Consider the following 18044-nt stretch of genomic DNA (forward strand, 5'->3'; position numbering starts at 1 on the left):
ATGTGTGCACGCAGGAGGGTGGTCTGGGTGGTCCCAAGAGTCTCTCCAAAAGCCAGGGATCTTCAGACTCCAGAGCCCTTTAGTTAGGGGTCCCCTAGCTTGGGAGAGACTTGCTCCACTGCAGAGGTGGGGGGAGGTAAATCTTTAACTAGCTAGCCCTGGGCAGGCCGCAGCCTTTCCGGATGGGTGGCTGCCTGGGATGGGGGTTGGGAGTGGGAGGTGTCAGGTGTGTGCAGCCAGTCCGGGTGGGATGGGGAAGGGAGGCCATGGGGCCGCGGGAGGCGGAGAGAAGCGAAACTGGGGCGGAACTAACTCCTGTGCAGAGCAAGACATGGAGGAGCGCGGGTCCCCCGACGGGTAAGCAGAGCTCCAGGCAGGTTCAGGGAGCCCTGAACGCGGCGTCCAGCGGGGAGCTACAGGACGCAGGGATGGTAACTCGCGTTGCTGCCACAGGGACCCCTCGCGGAGCCTGGAGCAGGGGCCAGAGGGACCGGAAACGCCCATCCAGGTGGTGCTCAGGTGGGTGTAGGTTGCCTGGCAGAGGCCGGGGCTAGGAAGGGGCCGATGGAGACGCTAGGACGACCCATTGCCCGCCCATCGGTCCCCAGAGTGCGTCCCATGAGCGCGGCCGAGCTGCGTCGAGGGGAACAGAGCGCGCTGCACTGCTCAGGACCCCGGACCCTGCAGGTGAGAATCCATACACCCCAAACTACCCCAAGGATGATCGGTCCCTTCCCCCACGCCACTTTGCCCCAGGCCCCGCCCCCCAGAGTGCCCCGCCCCCGTCCGCCCCCTCCCTCCCAGGTGAGCCCCCCCGGCGGCGGCCCGGACGTGGCGTTCCGCTTCGGCGCGGTGCTGGACGGGGCGCGCACGCAGGAGGACGTGTTCCGGGCGTGCGGCGTGCGGCGCCTGGGCGAGCTGGCGCTGCGCGGGTGAGTGAGTGGGGCGTCGGCGCACTTCAGCGTCTGGGCACGGGTACCCCGTCCCCGCCGCCACCCGGGCCGCCGCCTGGCTCCAGCCGCGCCCCTGCCGCCCGCAGGTTCTCCTGCACCGTCTTCACCTTTGGCCAGAGCGGCTCCGGGAAGACGTACACCCTGACCGGACCCCCTCCCCAGGTGCGCCGAGCGCCAAGTGGGGATCCAGTGGATCAGAGGTGGGTGGGCTGGAAGCTCTGGGTTTCCCGCAGGAGCCTGGGCTGATGCAGCCCAGCCCCGTTATTTGTGGACAAGGAGACTGACAAGGAGACTGAGGTCCCGAGAGGTGAAAGGACTGGCAAAATGTGGAGCTGGAGCTTTGAATACAGCAGGACTTGCGTTCAAATTTTGGCCCCTTTATTTGCTAACTCTTAGCTTCCTCATCTGTAAAATGGACTAGCACTGACTGTGAAAATTATGTGAGATATTATACGAGAATGTGGCACGGTTCCTGGCACTCTACAAGGAGGAGCTATTATGTGAGGATGCTGATAACCCAGTCCCAGGCTCAGCTCTTTTGGCCCCCAGGGGGAGGGGGTGCCCATACCCCCCAGCTTGGCTGGCATCACCCAGAGAACCTTCTCCTGGCTGTTAGACCGCATGCAGCACCTGGATGCCCCTGTCACTCTCCGCATCTCCTACCTGGAGATTTACAACGAGCAGGTAGAAGCAGTGAGACAGACAGCCCACAGGGAAAGGGAAGCATTTCTTTCCAAGGAGCCTGGGTGGGGAGGTCATCAGGTCTGGGGGTGGCTGGAACGTGGACCCTCACCCTCCACCCTCCCACTTCCCAGGTTCGGGACTTGCTGAGCCTGGGGTCTCCCCAGCCGCTCCCTGTTCGCTGGAACAAGACCCAGGGCTTCTTTGTGGAGCAGCTGCGGATAGTGGAGTTTGGGAATTTGGAAGCACTGATGGAACTTCTGCAAATGGGTGTGCACTAATTCAGGAGAGCTTTGGGGTATAAGGGGGGGTCCATTTCTCAAGCCTTCACTAAGTATGTACGTGGGTCCCCTGGCTGGAGCTGTGGATTCAGAGGTGGCTTTGTGGGGCCAGGGGCCAGGAGACCACCAATTCAAAGACAAGGCCCAGGGAGCTGACTCTGCCTTCCAAACTCCTTCTGGGCCCACCCCTCCTCTCCAGCCCTGGGCCTCAGTTGGCTCATTGTTGCTCAGCCAGAGGGATCTCCCCGCCTCCATGCTCTCCCCTTCCCATCCATTCTCCATGCAGCAAACCATGGCCCTTCCCTACTCTAGACCTTCCCTGGCCCACATTGCCTTCAGGATAAGGGTCATATCTCTGAGCCAGGCCTACAAAGTCCTTCTGCTCCAGCCTTATTCCTTCATTCATTCCTCACTCACCCATGTTATTGTGCTAGAGCTAGACCCAAGATCCCATCATTCCCTGAACCCATCCCCACTTCCCCGCCTTGGTGCCTTTGCACAGACTGGCTCCTCTGCCAGGATGCCTCTGTTCCCTTGTCTTCATTGGTAACCGCCTGCCCTTCTACCAGGTCGAGGTCCTGATGTTCTTTCCCTCCAGGTCTTAGCCGTCGAAAGAGCTCAGCTCACAGCCTGAACCAGGCCTCTAGCCGGAGCCATGCCCTGCTCACACTCTACATCACCTGCCAAACTGTAAGTGCCCCAGCTTGGGGAAGCAGCTGGCCCAGGGCCACCCAGCAAGGTCGGCCTGGGAACATCGAAACCCACTTGGGTATGCAGGGGAGGTAATGGTGGAATCCCTCGTGACGTTGATGGGGACAGCCCCTTCCAAGTCCTCACCACATTCTGACTCTCCGCCCCCAGCAGGTGCCTCCTGTGGCCCCTGGGGAGCTCCCTGTTGGTGGGAAGCTGTGCTTTGTGGACCTGGCAGGCAGTGAGAAGGTGGCGGCCACAGGATCCTGTGGGCAGCTGATGCTTGAGGCCAACAGCATCAACCGCAGCCTGCTGGCCCTGGGTGAGACCTGGGGACTGCCTGATTTCCTGAGCCCCTGACCTGTAGCCATTCACAGTGGGGGAAACCAGAAGAGTTGGTGTACAAAGAGGGAAAAGAGCCGTGATCCAGAAGCTAGAGGCCCCGTTCTGGCCCCAGATCTGCTGCTGCCCCTCTATGGCTCTCCTCTTAGAGCTTTGTTTATGGATCAATAAACCTAAGGGTCTCTAAAGTTACATTCTAACTTAGAACCAGTCAGTTGTACGGAGAGCCCTTGGGGACATTCAGCCTGTCCTCTGTGCACCTGAGAAAACTGAGGCCCCATGTGGGGCAGGGAGTTGCCCTGCCTCCCTCTTCCCACCCAGGTCATTGGACATGGAGATCCTTAAGGGCTGGGGCCTCGGCATTCCTCTGCAGCTCGCATGGGGGGATGCCCAGGAAATTCTTCATTCAGTCCACTTGCTAGCCATTTCCTGAGCCTCTGCCAAGTGCCAGGCCCTTTGCTGGGCGCTGAGGGTCAGGGCTGGACAGGGCCACATCTGCTCTCGAGGAGCCCCCATCTGGTGATGGAGACCAATCTAAGTGAGAAACAAGGTCAGGGGAAAAGGAAGTGGAGTTTTAGAGGCACACAGGCCTGGTGGAGCAGCAGGCCAGCTGGGTGGTCTTGGGCAAGTGGTGTAACCTCTCTGGGCTGGCTCTCCCCGCCCAGGTCAGTGCATCTCCCTGCTGCTGGATCCACAGCGGAAGCAAAGTCACATCCCCTTCCGGGACAGCAAGCTCACCAAGCTGCTGGCGGACTCGCTGGGGGGCCGTGGCGTCACCCTCATGGTACCTGCGGGTGGCCGGCAGGGAGGGCTGGGTCCCCAGGGGGCAGCTCCCAGAGCGGAGCACTCAGGGGTGCCTCCCCAGGTGGCCTGCGTGTCGCCCTCTGCCCAGTGCCTTCCGGAGACTCTCAGCACCCTGCGGTATGCGAGCCGAGCCCAGCGGGTCACCACTCGGCCACAGGCCCTCAAGGTGAACAGAGGGAGGTCCAGTGGAGGGATGGGGAGGGGACATGGACAGGGATCAGGCCACAGCTGGAGCTGGAGCCAGAGCTGGCGTCATGGCCAAAGCCTGGAACTAGGGTCGGAATCCTGGAGATGGGGGCCTGGCTGAGTAGGGTGGAGTCAGGGCCGTTGTCGTTGTCGGGGCAAGCCCACGGTTAGAGACCAACCTGTGGTATGACTCAAGGTCCAGCCAGAATCCTGGTTAGTGTCATGGTGAAGTCTGAGTTGACTTGGGGTCTGATGTGGGGTCTTGTTTGGGATCAGAATCTGAGCCAAGGTTTGGACAGAATTGACTTCAGGGTTGAACTTTGAGCCAGGGCCAGCGCATGCTGAGGCCCTCCAGGCCTTCAGCCCAGGCCAACTAGCACCCTGATGCCTCTCGGAAATGGCGCCCCCTCCAGGTGGATGCAGCCTTGTGCCAAGATTTGGTTGGTTCCGTCCCCACTCACTCGCCACCTCCAGAAGCCCTTGTGCAGTGCACAACCTGTACATCCATACCCGGTGGCTCTAGGCCTCTCTCCCGCAGACCCCCATAGTGAGGCAGCCCCAGCGTTTTGAGACTGAGGTGCTGCAGCTCCAGGAGGAGAACCGTCGCCTGCGGACCCAGCTGGACCAAATGGACCCCAAGGGTATGAGCTTCCTGAGGACAGAGGTCAGGTTAGGACAGGGTCTGGGGCTCGTAGTGGATCCAGCCACCTCCCTCTTCCTTGCAGCCTCGGGGCTCAGTGGGGCCCGGGTGGCCTGGGCCCAGCGGAACCTCTACGGGATGCTGCAAGAGTTCATGCTGGAGAACGAGAGGCTCAGGTGGGGACCAGGCCGCGGCGTGGGGGGGCTCTGTGCACCCTCCCTTGCTGCCAGGCTGCTTCTGCCAAGCTGCCTTCCCTGCCTGGCCCCGGCTCCCCATCTGTCCCCCACCTACCTCCTGGGGCTGAACTTGGCTGTAGCAAGAATGGACTGACTGGATCTCCACTGGCCTGGCCTCCTCTCACCCTCCTTGGGGCCTGCTCTTCCCCAGGAAGGAAAAGAGCCAGCTGCAGAGTAGCAGGGCCCGGGCCCGGAATGAGCAGTGCATCCTGGCCAAGCAGGTCCATGAGCTGGAGGGGTGAGCACAGCCTCTGGCCTGGGGACAGGGGACGGGTAGGGAAGGGGGTGGCTTAATAAAATGGTTCAGAGTCTCTCCTCTGGGTTCACATTCCATCTCTGCCACCTACTAGATGTGTAGCCGCTCACTGCCTCAGTTTCCTCTTTTGTAAAATGGGGTAATAATAGTGCCGACCTCACAGGGTTGTTTTAAAGACTAGATTGGAAGACTCCATATGAAAAACATAGAGACTGGTGGCTGACACCTCATTGGTGCTGTCTGAGGGTTTGTTAAATAAAGGGGGAATTTGGGGGCCAGCCAGGTGGGGAGAGGGTTGGGGGCTGCAGACACAGGTCCCCTGTTCTTTCCAGACGCCTTCTCTCTGCCCGCTACCTTCACCAGCCGGGTCCAGGCCTAGCCCCACTGTGTCCGTGCTTGATGGCACCAGCTCCCCACTGCCATGTGAGTGTCACTGTCCACCCGGAAGGGGCAGGGAGCAGGGACATCACAGGAGTCTCTGACGCACCCTCTTGCAGGCACAGCCACCCCTCTGCTCCTGCCCCTGCTGCCACATCTGTCCCCTGTGCCGAGTGCCTTTGGCCCACTGGGCCTGCCCATGGAGGGAGTCCCACCTGCCCCAGGTAGGAAAGGGCAAGGAAGGGGTGCGGGAAAGCTGGGAGAACTGGAGAGCTTGATCTCGGGGGTCAGCGAGCCAGGAGGCTCCAGAAGCTCCAGAGAGTCCCCTCTCATTCGCTCATTCACTTTTTCATTCATTCCCTTGCGAACGTAACCTCTCTCATCAACTGACTCCTTCCTAAGCATCTTGCTTTGTGCCCACCGCTGTTCTGAGTGCTGAGGATTCAGAGATAAACCAGATGTGGGCCCTGCCCATCAGAAAACGACATTACAGTCTACCTGATGCCCCCCCAAATTGACCAAGACCCCATCCCCTTACCCCCTGACACTCTTGGCACCCGTGGGGCAGGCGTAGGGAGGGAGGGGTGCTGTGGCCAGCACCAGGGAAGTGGGGCACAGAGAAGCAGGGCTGCAGTCACCCACTGTGGGCTCTGGTCTCTCCTGCAGGTGTTTGGCCCTGAGACCCCACCCAGCATGCCCCTGTCTGCCCGGCCCCCACCCTGGGCGCCTCCAAGCAGCCCTGCCTCCTCCAAGTGCCCAAGAGAGAGGTGGGCCCAGCACTCGGGCACTGGGGGTTGGGGTGGAGCAGGCCTGGGGATCTTGGAGGCTCACACCCCCGTCCCCCACTCACCCTGACCTAGGAGTCCCAGCAACGGGGCCCAGACCCGGGTCCTGGCGGAGATGCTGACCGAGGAGGAGGTGGTCCCCTCTGCGCCCCCCCCTGCCCCTGCACACGTCACCGATGCTGAGAGGTGAGAAGGGAGAGGGGGAGGGGCCCCTTTGTTCTCTGACCCACCCTCTCCAGGCCTCAGTCTACCCAGCTCCAAAATGGGGAGGGTGTTCAGAGGTGATTTCTAAGATCCTTTCTAGTTTCCAAACTCAGGTCTCTTTCTGGGGCCACTTGTATGCTCAGTTGTGTGCTGGGGCCCATGGTGTGTGTGTGTGTGTGTGTGTGTGTGTGTGTGTGTGTGTGTGTGTGTGTGTGTGTGTGTGTGTGTGTGTGTGTGTGTGTGTGTGTGTGTGTGCGCGCGTGCGTGCATGGTGTGTGTGTGTGTGTGTGTGTGTGTGTGTGTGTGTGTGTGTGTGTGCGTGTGCGTGCGTGTGTGCATGGTGTGTGTGTGTGTGTGTGTGTGTGTGTGTGTGTGTGTGTGTGTGTGTAGGTCCCACCTGAGGCTTCGGAGGATGCTGGGACCCAGATGGGCCTGGATGGGGAGGGGCCCGAGGCAGTGCAGGTCTCTGGTCTCACCATGCTCCTTAGGGGGCACCAGAGTGCCCAGCCTGGCCCGGAGACTGGAGGCCCTCCGAAACCAGATTGGCAGCTCCCTGCGATGCGGCCGGAACCAGCCACCCCCCAGCAAGGGCACACGGAGCCCCGGCCAAGTCCTTCCTCCCTGCTGAGGGCAAAGCGGACATCCAGGAGACCGCCGTGGACCCTGGTCAGGGCTCTGTGCCCACTGGGGCTTCTGTCTCCCCATCCGATCAATGGGGATAGCAGCTGGGCTAGGCAGGAGACAGGTCCCAAAGGCCACAGTGAGGGCTGGTGGGGCTCTCCAGGGGTGGGGGGAGGGCAAAGGAAGGTGCTGTCAAGACCACAGGAAATTAGCTTGGATTCAGGAGAAAACAGGGAGTGGGTGATGAAATATATGAATAAAGAGAGACAGCTCTGAGCCTGGTTGGTGCTTTTCTCCACGGTAGTCAGTTCCTTCCCCAAGGGGGACTCTGAGAGAGGGGGGATCTTGGGGGCAGCCTGAGGAGTGAGAAGGGCTCTTAGCAGAGGTGCATGTCCCCTTCTGATTTGGAATATCCCAGGTTCCCGTCTCCTTTCATGTATCATACAACTTTTAATTGAGCAGCTACTATGCTGCCAGGCAGGCATGGAGGGCCCCAGTGGTGAGCATCTCCACAAAGGAGACACGAGGGATTCTGATTTGGCCTTGAGCTGGGGCAGGTGGTGGATCGAGGGGCTCATTCTCTCTGCCGCTGTGTGTGTCCTGGTGGGACTCAGAATGCCTGGGTTCCAGTGCCACAGACCTGCTCTGTGACCCTGGCAAGCCCTGTACCCCCCTAGACCACTTTCTAGCAGCTCCCTGTCCCACTGAGTTCTAGTGAGCATCAAGGATTGGGAAATACCCTGATTCCTGGCCCAAGTACCCAGAGGGATGCACTGAGTCGACAGTTATGGAGAAGTCGAAACACAGCCTGAGCAATTGGGGCTGGGGGTGGGAGGGACTCATTACAGAAAGGGCCACGAGGTCAACCTCACTCCTCCTTTTTACAGTTAAGGAAACTGAGGCCCACATGGTTCATTCCTTCACTCGTTCATTCATTCATTAAACACCACTAGCAACAACTGCCAGCCAAGCTGTTAGGTGGCAAACAAGCGACAGGGTGGCTTTGCCCGAGCTTGTGGACTAGTGGGGGAACAGACAGACCGACAGGTACAGCCCCACCCCCTGTGCTTTGAAGGGAGACTGTCGAGGCACAGGGAAGGGTCACCCAATCAGAAACGTGGAGGGAACCCAAAGGAAGCCGTGATTAAGGCCTGAAGGGCGAACAGTGGTTTGCCCCTGGAGGTGGGGAGGGGGGTGTATGTCAGGCTGCGGGGGCAAAGGCCTGGAGTTTGGGCTCATCTGAAGGCAGAGGGGAGCCACAGAAACATTTGAGGGAGTCATCGAGTTATATTTGTATTTAGATCACACTGGCCACTTGTGGGAGATGGACTGACCACCAGAGAGGGTGGCTGGGAGTAGGGGGGCCCAGGAAAACCACTCCCACAGAATGGCAATGAACCCCCTTAGCCAGCGGTACCTGAGCCGGGCCTCGGGTTGGGTATCCCCTGAGGCTTGGTCCCCGGGCTTGGTCCCCGGGCTTGGGCAGGCCTCGGGCAGGGCCAGCCGTAGCCACAGGCTTGGGGAGCACTGGAGGAGGAGCAGGACAAGGTCAAAGGACAAGATGGGAGCAGCCAGGAGCCTGGGGGTGCTGGAGGGAAGTCACAGTCATCATCTACAGGCCTGGCCCAAGGAAATCAGGACCTGCCCACCCACATCTCCCCTCAATGCAAACCCAAGCAAGAAAAGACCTAGTTCTCTTCTACCCCACATTCTGGAAAGGAGCCCTGGGAATGTCCCTGAATTGCACCCCTTCTCCCCAGGGGAGTAAGGACCTCCAAGGCTGAACTGAGTGTGCTGTGTGACTTGAGGCAGGCTGCTGGTTTCTCTGGGCCTCCCCTATGATGGGGCCCCTGACTCCTGAGTCTACGCAGGGTCAGTGCCCTAAGCTGGGGCAGGCAGGTCAGCTCCAGGTTGGAGCCCCCAGTGGCCAGGTAGCAAGAGGCACGCCCCGAGAGGAGGCACTGGGGTGTTCAATATGGGGCAACTGCCTGGAAGGGATGAGTGACTGCGAAGCAGGGCCTAGGGATGGGGGCCAATAGCCAGACACCATAGGCGGCTGGTCGAGGCACAGTGTGCTGTGGCTGAGCCCACAGACTGAGTCACACAAGCCAAACCTAGCTTCACCACTTATCCCTGAGTGATCCTGGGCCAGTGACATAACTGCTCTGAGCCTGAGTCCCTTCATCTGCAGAATGAGCACAAGAATAGCAGCTTTTTCTCAGACTGTCATGGGAATTCAGTCCACAGATATATGGAAAGGGTGTAGCACGAGGCTTCTAAAGCAGCTTTTAGTCAACATGACCATTTGACAGAATCAGCATCCTGGGTGCAAAAAAAAATCCATCATTCAGCAGATATTTATTGGGGACCTTTTTTTTTTTTGATAGGAAAGATTTTAATGTGAAAGATGAGGACCCTGGAGCTCACTTTGACACAGTCAAAGCAGTAGGCAGGTGAGGCCATTTTAGATGGAGCCCTCAGACAAACCGGAGAGGGACACTGATGGGGTCCAACGAGGAGACAGTGACAGCAACCACCCAGGGGAGAGAAGACTAGTCCCCACCCACATGTAGTTCCACATTTGCAGCAACATTGACACGTGAGCTAGGTGAACAAAGCATTGAACAAAGCATTAACAAAGCTTAAAAATCCTTACCCTCATGGAACACAGACAATAAATAATAAAAGGGACAACTTACGTGAGATGTCAGGTGGTACTGTGGAGGGAAATTTAGCTGGGAGGTCGATCTGCCAGGGTAGGGGTGCAGTTCTAAATTGGGGGGGGGGGTGTCAGTGCAATTGATGTCATAAAGTCAACTTTTTTCTAATCTTGGTAATTTTGATGCCATATCCGGTGGCTCGGCAAGATTATCCTTCCCACCCCCAGAACTCCAGTCCTTATCTCTCTCCCTGCCTCTTGGCCCTGCTTGCTGGGAGGTCTTCAGCCCCAGGCAGGGGGGGCCCCTGGCACTAAGTGTGGGAGCTTTCCTTAGCTGCGTAGGAGGATGAACGGGGACCACCCAGGGGGACCATGGCCATTGCTGCTTCATCGTGTTTGGACAATTCCTTCTCCGCTGGAGCCAGCCTTGATTTTCCAGTTTGCTAGTCCAGCTCAGGCGCCAGCTCAGCAAAAATATACTTCCTTTTCCACAGGTAGCTCCTGGTGTCAAGGGGATTGGCCTCCACTGCCCCATCTCCTAAGCCACGAGTGAGTCCACCACTCGGTCAGCATTGTTGCTCGAGAGCTGCCCCTTGTCTCGAAGCATTCCATAGGATTCTGGGTAATGTGCCAGGACTCTCAGAATCCAAATCATTACTGAAACCTCGAAGAGGATAGTTCTGGAGACTTGAAAGCTATAGCCTTCCCCAGAACATTGAAACTTGGGTGCTACTCATGGACCCCGTAAACATGGTAGAAGTTTTCTAGGCTGTCACATTTCAAAGAGGAAGAGGGTCTCTGGTATCTCAGAACTTTAGAATTGGGGGCAGCCTTGGGAATCCTGGAGCACCATGGGGCTTTCCCAAAATTACACATCCTTGGAAGTTCTCTTTGAAAATTTAAAACATTGTATAGAAGCTGGGAGGGAATCTCTGGAATATTTGTTTTTTTTTTTCCCTTGGGGGTGAGGGAGGTTTCCTAGAAATCTAGCCTCTGGAAGGAAGCATAGAACTCAGAAGACCATCCATGAGTTTCTAGAATGCTGGCAGTGCTCTCTGGGAAAGAAAGAGACCTAGATGTCTGGAACTCTGGTTGAATTCTCCAGATCCTTGGACCATGCTGATTGGGGGAGCAAGGCTCACGACATTGGGGGACAGCAGAAGCTCCAGGGAGAGCAGTCCTGAGGAAACTTGTGTTTAAAGGCCTGCGAGGTCTCATCTGGGGGACCGACCCCAGGCAGACTCCAGTTGGAGAGTTTGTGAAGACCCTTTTGTCCAGCACGCCACATGCCCACCTTTTTCTGCCTCAGCCACACCAGCCCTCTCTCAGCATCTCAGAAGTGCCCTGCTCTCTTTCGCTCAGGGTCCTTCTTCCATTTGCCCCAAATTCATACCTACCCAATTTCATACACAACAGTTTGGCTTCAGCCCCCTGGAGGGATGTTTGACATCTTAGATGACTTTTTTCCCTTCTGTCTTTTTGAGCTTCCAAAGACTCATCTTCCTTTGTTTTAGGCAAACAAGCATGGCAGGTGGAAGTGGGCAGCAGAGGTGGTCTGGCCATGAAACAAGAGGCAAGTCTGGAAACAACTGAGGGCAGGTTGGTGCTGTGGTTGGAGATCGCGACTGTGGCCAGGAGACCTGGGTTCTAAGCCTGGCTCTGCCACAGACCTACTGTGTGAGCGAGACAAGTTCCTCGGCCGTAACTGACAGCTACACTCCCAGCCAGCAAGGGAGACCTAGGAAAGGCAGAGGTGTCTTCCTTGAGGATCTTCATTCAGTTCGTGGCTCTGGCCATACAGTCTCTTAATCATTGATCACCCATTTACTAAGTCCCTACTCGGTCAGGCCCCGCTCTACTGGGCCAAAAAGGTACTGGCCCAACCCTGAGCCACTGCCTGTTCTCAGGGAGCTCCCAGACAAGTAGGGGAAGAGGACACGCAAAGTGATAATTACTGTGCAATGGAATAAAAACACTGGGCAAATTTATTTGGTGCCAGGCGCTGTTCCCAGCACTTGCCGTGTATTCACACATTCATTTTCACAACAACTCTATAAACTAGGTAGCATTTGCATACCCATTTTGCAGTGAGGAAATGGAGGCAAGAAGAGGTTCAGGAACTTGCCTAAGGTCACCGAGCCAGTAGGTGGCAGAAGTGGGATTTGTATCCGGGTGGTTTGTCTCCTGAGTATGTTCTCTCAACCACGTGCCAAGTGTCACCCAGCAGGACATCAGAGCAGGGGCAGAGAGAGAAGTGTTTTCTATTTAATGCAAGAACTGCCAAGCAAAGGGGGGCTGCCTCCTCAGAGAAGTCATTCCCCACCGAAGTCCAGCCCAATCCAGCATGGTCAGACTGCACAGAGACCTCTGATGAGACAGAGGAAGGGGCTTACCAAGCTGTTCCTTCCCCTCTTTCTCTGACCCCCAGGGAAACTTCACTACTCCCAGGAACAAAGGAATTCTTTACATACTACCCCATGAAGCAGGACTCTTTGTAGCCTGAGCCAGAACCAAGAGAATGAGAAGGGGAGCCTGAAGCCTGGGCTTTGTGTGGTGGGTGGGCACTGGGTGGGGAGGCAGGAGACCTGGGTGGTCTCCAGGTCCAAGCTCTGCTTTGGGCAAGCCCACCCCTTCAGCCTCAGTCTGCCCAACACCCCATGAAAAGCTGTGCCACTTACCAGCTTTGGGACTCTCAGTAAGTCAGTTAAGATCACTGAACCTCAGTTTCCACATCTCTAAAGTGGAATATGATTGGTTTACCTTAAGAGGAATAAGAAGAGCTCATAAGTGATGACATGAGATGAAATATGAAATGAGTTAATCATATGAATGGTTTACAACTCAGCCTGGCTATGCGGTCAATGCTAAATGCCAGTTTTTACGACGATTATTACTAATGGATGTTCCCAGCACAAACATCCTACCATTTCCACACTTGCAGGAGAGGAATTGTGTCAGTGTCAGGACTCTCGTTACAGAGCCATGAACTTGTTGACATCCAGTTCTGCTGGCTCCTTCTTACGAGTTGATCCTTCTAACACAAGGCTCTTCCATGGAGGGAAATGGCCATTCAGGACTCTCATTCCAGGGGCAGAGCCAAGGAAAAGCTCCCACAGCCCTTCCAGGACTGTCTGATTGAGAGAAATGCATGTGTCTTCATTGAAGCAAGGCCAGTGGGACTTTCCAAAGAGTCCAGCTTGCCTTGTGGTTTCAGAAACAGCTATTTCATTCTTTCCAAAGACATTGGGTAACATTCCCTTGGCCAGGCAGAAGTCAGGGCAGGCCCTTGGAAGTTCCTGCTTTAATGGACAGATAAGACCAGCTTGCAATGAGCAGGAAAATTCCTGTGTCCCCTTCCTGAATTCAGAGAAGGCCTTTGGAAGTTTGCTCCTTTAGGAGCCCTTTCCACAGGGTTGCAAAGGGAATCAGACCCTGGGTGACAGGCTCTGTCTCTGGGGTGGCCGTTTCCTGAGGACACTGAGTTCCAGAGCGTCTTACGTTCTGAGCTGCTTCAGCAGGCGAAGCCACCCACTTCTACGATCAGGAACCTGATTTGGCAACATCAGCACTAACGTTTATCATTTATCATTTGCTAAACTCTCTCCAAGGGCCAAGAACATCACATGTTTCTCATCATTTAGTTCTCATAACACCCCCAAGAATTCCTATGAACCCTATTTAACAGAAGAAGAGACCGAGACTCAGAAAGAAGTTGCTAGGCTGAGATCAAACAGGCAGGAAGGGGTCGCCCTCTTGACTTGAACCCAGGTCTGTCTGCCTCTTAACCATCACGCCGTGTCCAACAAAGCCTCATGAAATAGGCTCCAAAATAACATGGCTCCAAAATTAGTGACTCAAGGTAAAGCCACCGTAGAGTGCAGGGTCTTTGCTTTTTAACTTGTGCCATTGAGTGTCCCAGTTATTCATTCATTTGCTCACTCATTGATCATTACTCAATTCTTGGGCAATGGTGATTTTGAGCTCCCAGTCTTCCCCAGCTGTTGGGTGGTCCTTCCTGGGATCTAGCCTAAATTCCCTCTCACAGTTGCAGGTCAATTAGCATGTTTCCAGGGCACCAATTATGTGTGTTGCACAGGGCTGGGCCCTGAGGGGGAGCCTGAACGCTAAGAGTTGGGACTTGGTGGGGGAGACCCCGAGCTTGTCTCAGCTGGGGAGGGGAGACCCCGGCTCATGTGAGCCTCAGTCCAGCCACAAAGAATCCAGTGAGGGGAGATGGCCCGGCCCTTGCTCCAAGTGTCTGAAAGGACATGGCCCAAGGCCCTCTCTTTACAGGGCACTGGGTCTGAGAGCTCAGTAGAGTGACTCGGGGGCCAGGAAGACATCTTTAGGTTTGCATCGCTCCCCACTGGCTGGGCGACCTCCGATCCTGATCACCTACCTGATCTCTCTGCTTCAGTTTCCCTGCCTGCAAAATTAGGCTAACATGGTAGTAAGACAGGCTCAGCACAGGGCCTGGCACACAGTAGGAACGCAATACAGCAAGTATCTGGGTTACAGCGGCCTTTGTGGTCCACAGCGGCAGTACCCAATGCTGGCTGGCTGGGAGAAGGCTCCCACCCTCGCCTCTACAGACACCCCACACCAGGAACTATTTTTTGAAAGAGCCCACTTAAGCATCAACATTTCTAGCTGAGGTGGGAAGGGGCAGGATAAAAGCTGCATGTTTTACACTCCCCCGGGGATTTTTCAGAAGGCTGTTTCCAGCCCTGGTTCTGGCTGTGCGACTTCACTGTCTAAGCCTCCTGCCCAGATGCCTACGGTGAAATCTGCATCCCCAGCGGCCTTTCTGGAAGTTCTCTGCTGCCCCCTGGTGGGCACAGGGCCCCACTCCTGCTCGGGCTCCGTTAAATACAGAAATTCCTGTATGACATATGGAGGAGCCCTTAGGGGCTGCCACCCGCGGTGCCAAGTGCCCGCGATGACAACGGTCCCTAAGTGTGCACAGTTGGGAGGCACTGTCACAAACGTCCCTCGTTTGACTCGTATTTCGTCCCTGTCCAGCCAGTTATCAGTCCTCTCGTTTGGAGGTCTAGATGAGGAACTGAGGCCAGGGGTGGAAAGGACTGCTCCGCAGGCACCCAGGAAGTCAGCAGGCCTGGGACTCAAGTCTCTGGATGGCTTAGCTCTTTGGGGCAGGGGCGAGGAATGAGTAGCAAAGCCTAGCAATAGCCTGGCAGCGCGTTAGCTGCTAGTCACGGAGACCTGGGTGCTGCCCACCCCAGCTTTGCCATGGGGTGCCCCTGAGTGGACAGGATCTGGGCAGAGTCAGACCTTTCGGGCGAGGCCCAGAGCTGGATAGCTCCTCATGAGGAAGGATGGTCACGCTGCCGTTCCCGCCCTCACAGGCAGAGGAAGACCCAAACCTTGATCAGACCCTCTTGTTGAGCCCCACCTAATGTCCCTGATGTCCTTGCCAGACCAGTCACCAAATTCCAGGAACCCCTTCCTTCTTCCTGGAAAACCTCCGGGAAGTTGCTTTCCTGAGACCCCTAGTTCCACTGCCTCCTGGGCGAGCTCCCCTGACTACGTATCTGGCCAGCCACTCCATTCTGAGAACCCACTTGCACGCCTCCTGCGTGATGAGTTGTGTGTGCTGGTCTGACACAGCTGGCCACCTCCCCAGCCTCGATCCGCCCTGAGCCTCCGCAGTGGCTGTTCCCTCTGCTGGACACCCTCCCCTCCTCCTTCCACCCCAGGCACTTTAGTTGGGCTGACCCTGACTCAGCAGGTTAGACTCCCCTCCCCTGGCCTCAGCTACCCTTTCACTGCAACCACCACCCTGCCTTGCCTTCTTCTCAGCTGTCATCTTCCTCTAGACCATGAGCGAGTTCTGGGAGGTCTGCCCTGTTCGCCAGCACCAGGAACGGCATCCATGCTTATTGAATGGATAAGTGGACGAATGAAGAAACGGGGTGGGGGGAGAGCCTCTCTGGGTAACTTGGAGCAAGTCCCATTCGCTCTCTGAGCTGCAGTGTCTCCATCTGAAAACGAGGCCCCTCGTCCCTACCCTGTGGGGCACCTCCGAGGCTCTGGGCCCTCCCCTACCCTTTAAATGGTTCCAGAACTTGCCCAATTCCTGTGGACTCCTAGATTCCTGGGCCTCCTCGGAGGGCTGGACGCTGGAGACCCAGGGCCCCGGAGGCTCGCTCCTGCTCCTCCCACCGGGCAGCCAGTGGGGAAAGAAGGGCTTGCAGCCCCCAGACACTGCCCCCGGCGTCCTCTTGGCCTGGGGTTAATTTTTTAAATAGCAGCTCAAAGTCCAGATGTCCCTCAGTAGAGTTTGCTTTCTCTGTTTGCTCTGGTTAATAATCTCGGGAGCACAAACATCCCTGGAGGCAGGGAAGAGATCAACATGCTGGGCCCTTCTCTGGCTTCTCCTCACCCCAGGAGGGGGCTGTGCCACTGAACAAACAGCCCCGTCCAAAAGAGGCCAGGACAGGAGCCACTTAGCCCCTGTGTTCCTCAGTCTTCCCCTCTGGGCAATGGGGTAACAACCCTCATAAAGCAAACCCGCTGTGAGGACCAGAAGCGGCTGAGACTGCGAGCAACCTAGACCCAAGGACCCTTCCTAGTCACAATTCAGGGTTGTTTGTTCACTCTTACACCAGGCTCAGTTTCTCCAAAAACAGACACCCTGAGCCCATCACACAGCTAAGGCAATTGACTGTTTTTGGAGCATTTTCACATGCATTATCTCGACTTCTTGGCAGACCAACGGGGACTGTTGTCTTCAGTTTACAGATTAGGAAAGTGGGCTTCAGAGAGGGAAAGTTATCCCCTAGGTCACTTAGCTGGTAAGAGGCACAACAAGGAGAAGTCAGGGCTTCTGGCTCCCAGTGCTGTGTGCTCCTTCCTAATTCAGACTGCCTCCCTTCTACCTCCATTAACCAAATCATAGGAGACTGAGAAACTGGGGTCAAGAGGGAAGATAATTGTCCCAGAAACCTAAGCCAGGACAGTTGCTGTGATTACATTTTTAACATGGCTTTGAGCTTCCTGGCAGCCAAAGCAAGGAGGACATGTAATTGGTGGCCAAGCTGTTAGTGACAGAGCACAGGAAACACACTTGAATAAAGACACACTTATCCCTGATACCAATAAAAAGAGTAATGTATTGACTGAGTCTATACAAGGACCCAAAATGCTATTCATTCACACACCTATGTGGGGTAAACCCCTGGATTCTCACCTGAGCAGAAGTCTTGTTCCTGGAAACACTGGGAATGAAGGGGTCATTCCCAGCTCCAGCAGGGAGGCTGCTGCATGTATGGAATGTTCCATACCAAAAGCAGGGAGGGAGTAAGGATGGCAGCTCTGACGACAGGAGAAGAGAACTTCATGGGGCACTACTGTGGTGTCATCTGTGAGAGTCTGAGCTTTGGAGACAGACAGACCTGGGATTTAAAAAAATCTCAATTTAGTTTTTTAAGTTAATGAACACATACAAGCTTTGATTACGTGCCAGATACTGTCTTAGTGCTTTACAAGTCTGAATTCTTTTAATCCTCCCAAGGGTGCTATGAACTAGGAACAATTATTTTTCTCATTTTACAGAGGAGGAAACCGAGGCACACAGCTGGTGAGTGGCACAGTGGGCAGTCTGGCTCCTGAGCCCAAGTTCTCGGCCGCATTGAAATCTGCCTCTGCCAGCAGCCATGATTCCCAGCTGGGGTACTCAGGGCAAGTCACTTCACCTCATGAGGATCCAAATCCCCTCTCTGTAAAGGGGGGAAATTGCACTGGCAACACTGGGGTGTGGTGAAGACAGAATTCTATTCAGTGGTGTGTGTAGAGTGCCTGGCCCAGAGCCAGTTGACAGCAGGTGTTCAAGGAATGGAAGCATCAGCTTTCTCATTTCTACTATTGTCTGAAAGGGCTCTAGGAAACCTGGGGTCAGAGAAGGGGCTCTGGGGACAGGAAGCTTGGGTTCTAGTCTTGGCTCTGCCATGGACTTCTGTGAGTCCCTGGTAAGTCATTGCCTCTTCCTGGGCCTCAGTTTTCTTATGAGAGAAATGGGCACAACTAGCCCTGTCCTGCTGGCTTGGAGGGGTGTGAGGTCCAGGTGGAACAACCCAGTAGCAAGATCAGGTGCTGCGTCTCCCCCATCCTTGCCTGTTCCCCTGTGACAGGTGGGGAGTCTCTGGGGAAGGCTTTTTGGGAGCTGGACCCAGCCTGGGTGGTGCCAGAGCCTTGTTTGTGTTTGGCTGATGCCTCTTCCCAAACAGCCACCCTTGCCCCTCGGTGCCACTGACCCCAGCCAGGTGCCCCCAGGGGATTGATTGGACCTTGGGGCCCTGATTGGTCCTG

At 56.0% G+C, this 18044-nt stretch overlaps 1 protein-coding gene across 1 annotated transcript; it reads left to right on the top strand.

Moving 5' to 3' along the window:
• Window positions 1–253: 253 nt before the first annotated feature.
• KIF12 (kinesin family member 12) lies at window positions 254–7198 on the top strand. The gene is given in 20 exon segments (XM_037798097.1): window positions 254–357; window positions 454–519; window positions 609–687; window positions 805–932; window positions 1040–1115; window positions 1503–1637; window positions 1769–1904; window positions 2514–2605; window positions 2777–2927; window positions 3613–3731; window positions 3813–3917; window positions 4476–4578; window positions 4663–4753; window positions 4965–5051; window positions 5402–5492; window positions 5567–5671; window positions 6114–6214; window positions 6308–6380; window positions 6382–6418; window positions 6925–7198. Coding segments are annotated over 20 exon segments (1941 nt in total). The 5' UTR covers window positions 254–331; the 3' UTR covers window positions 7065–7198.
• The last annotated feature ends 10846 nt before the right edge of the window (window positions 7199–18044 follow it).

This window comes from Choloepus didactylus, chromosome 10 (genome assembly GCF_015220235.1).
Source record: "Choloepus didactylus isolate mChoDid1 chromosome 10, mChoDid1.pri, whole genome shotgun sequence".
In the NCBI taxonomy this organism is placed as follows: Eukaryota; Metazoa; Chordata; class Mammalia; order Pilosa; family Megalonychidae; genus Choloepus; species Choloepus didactylus.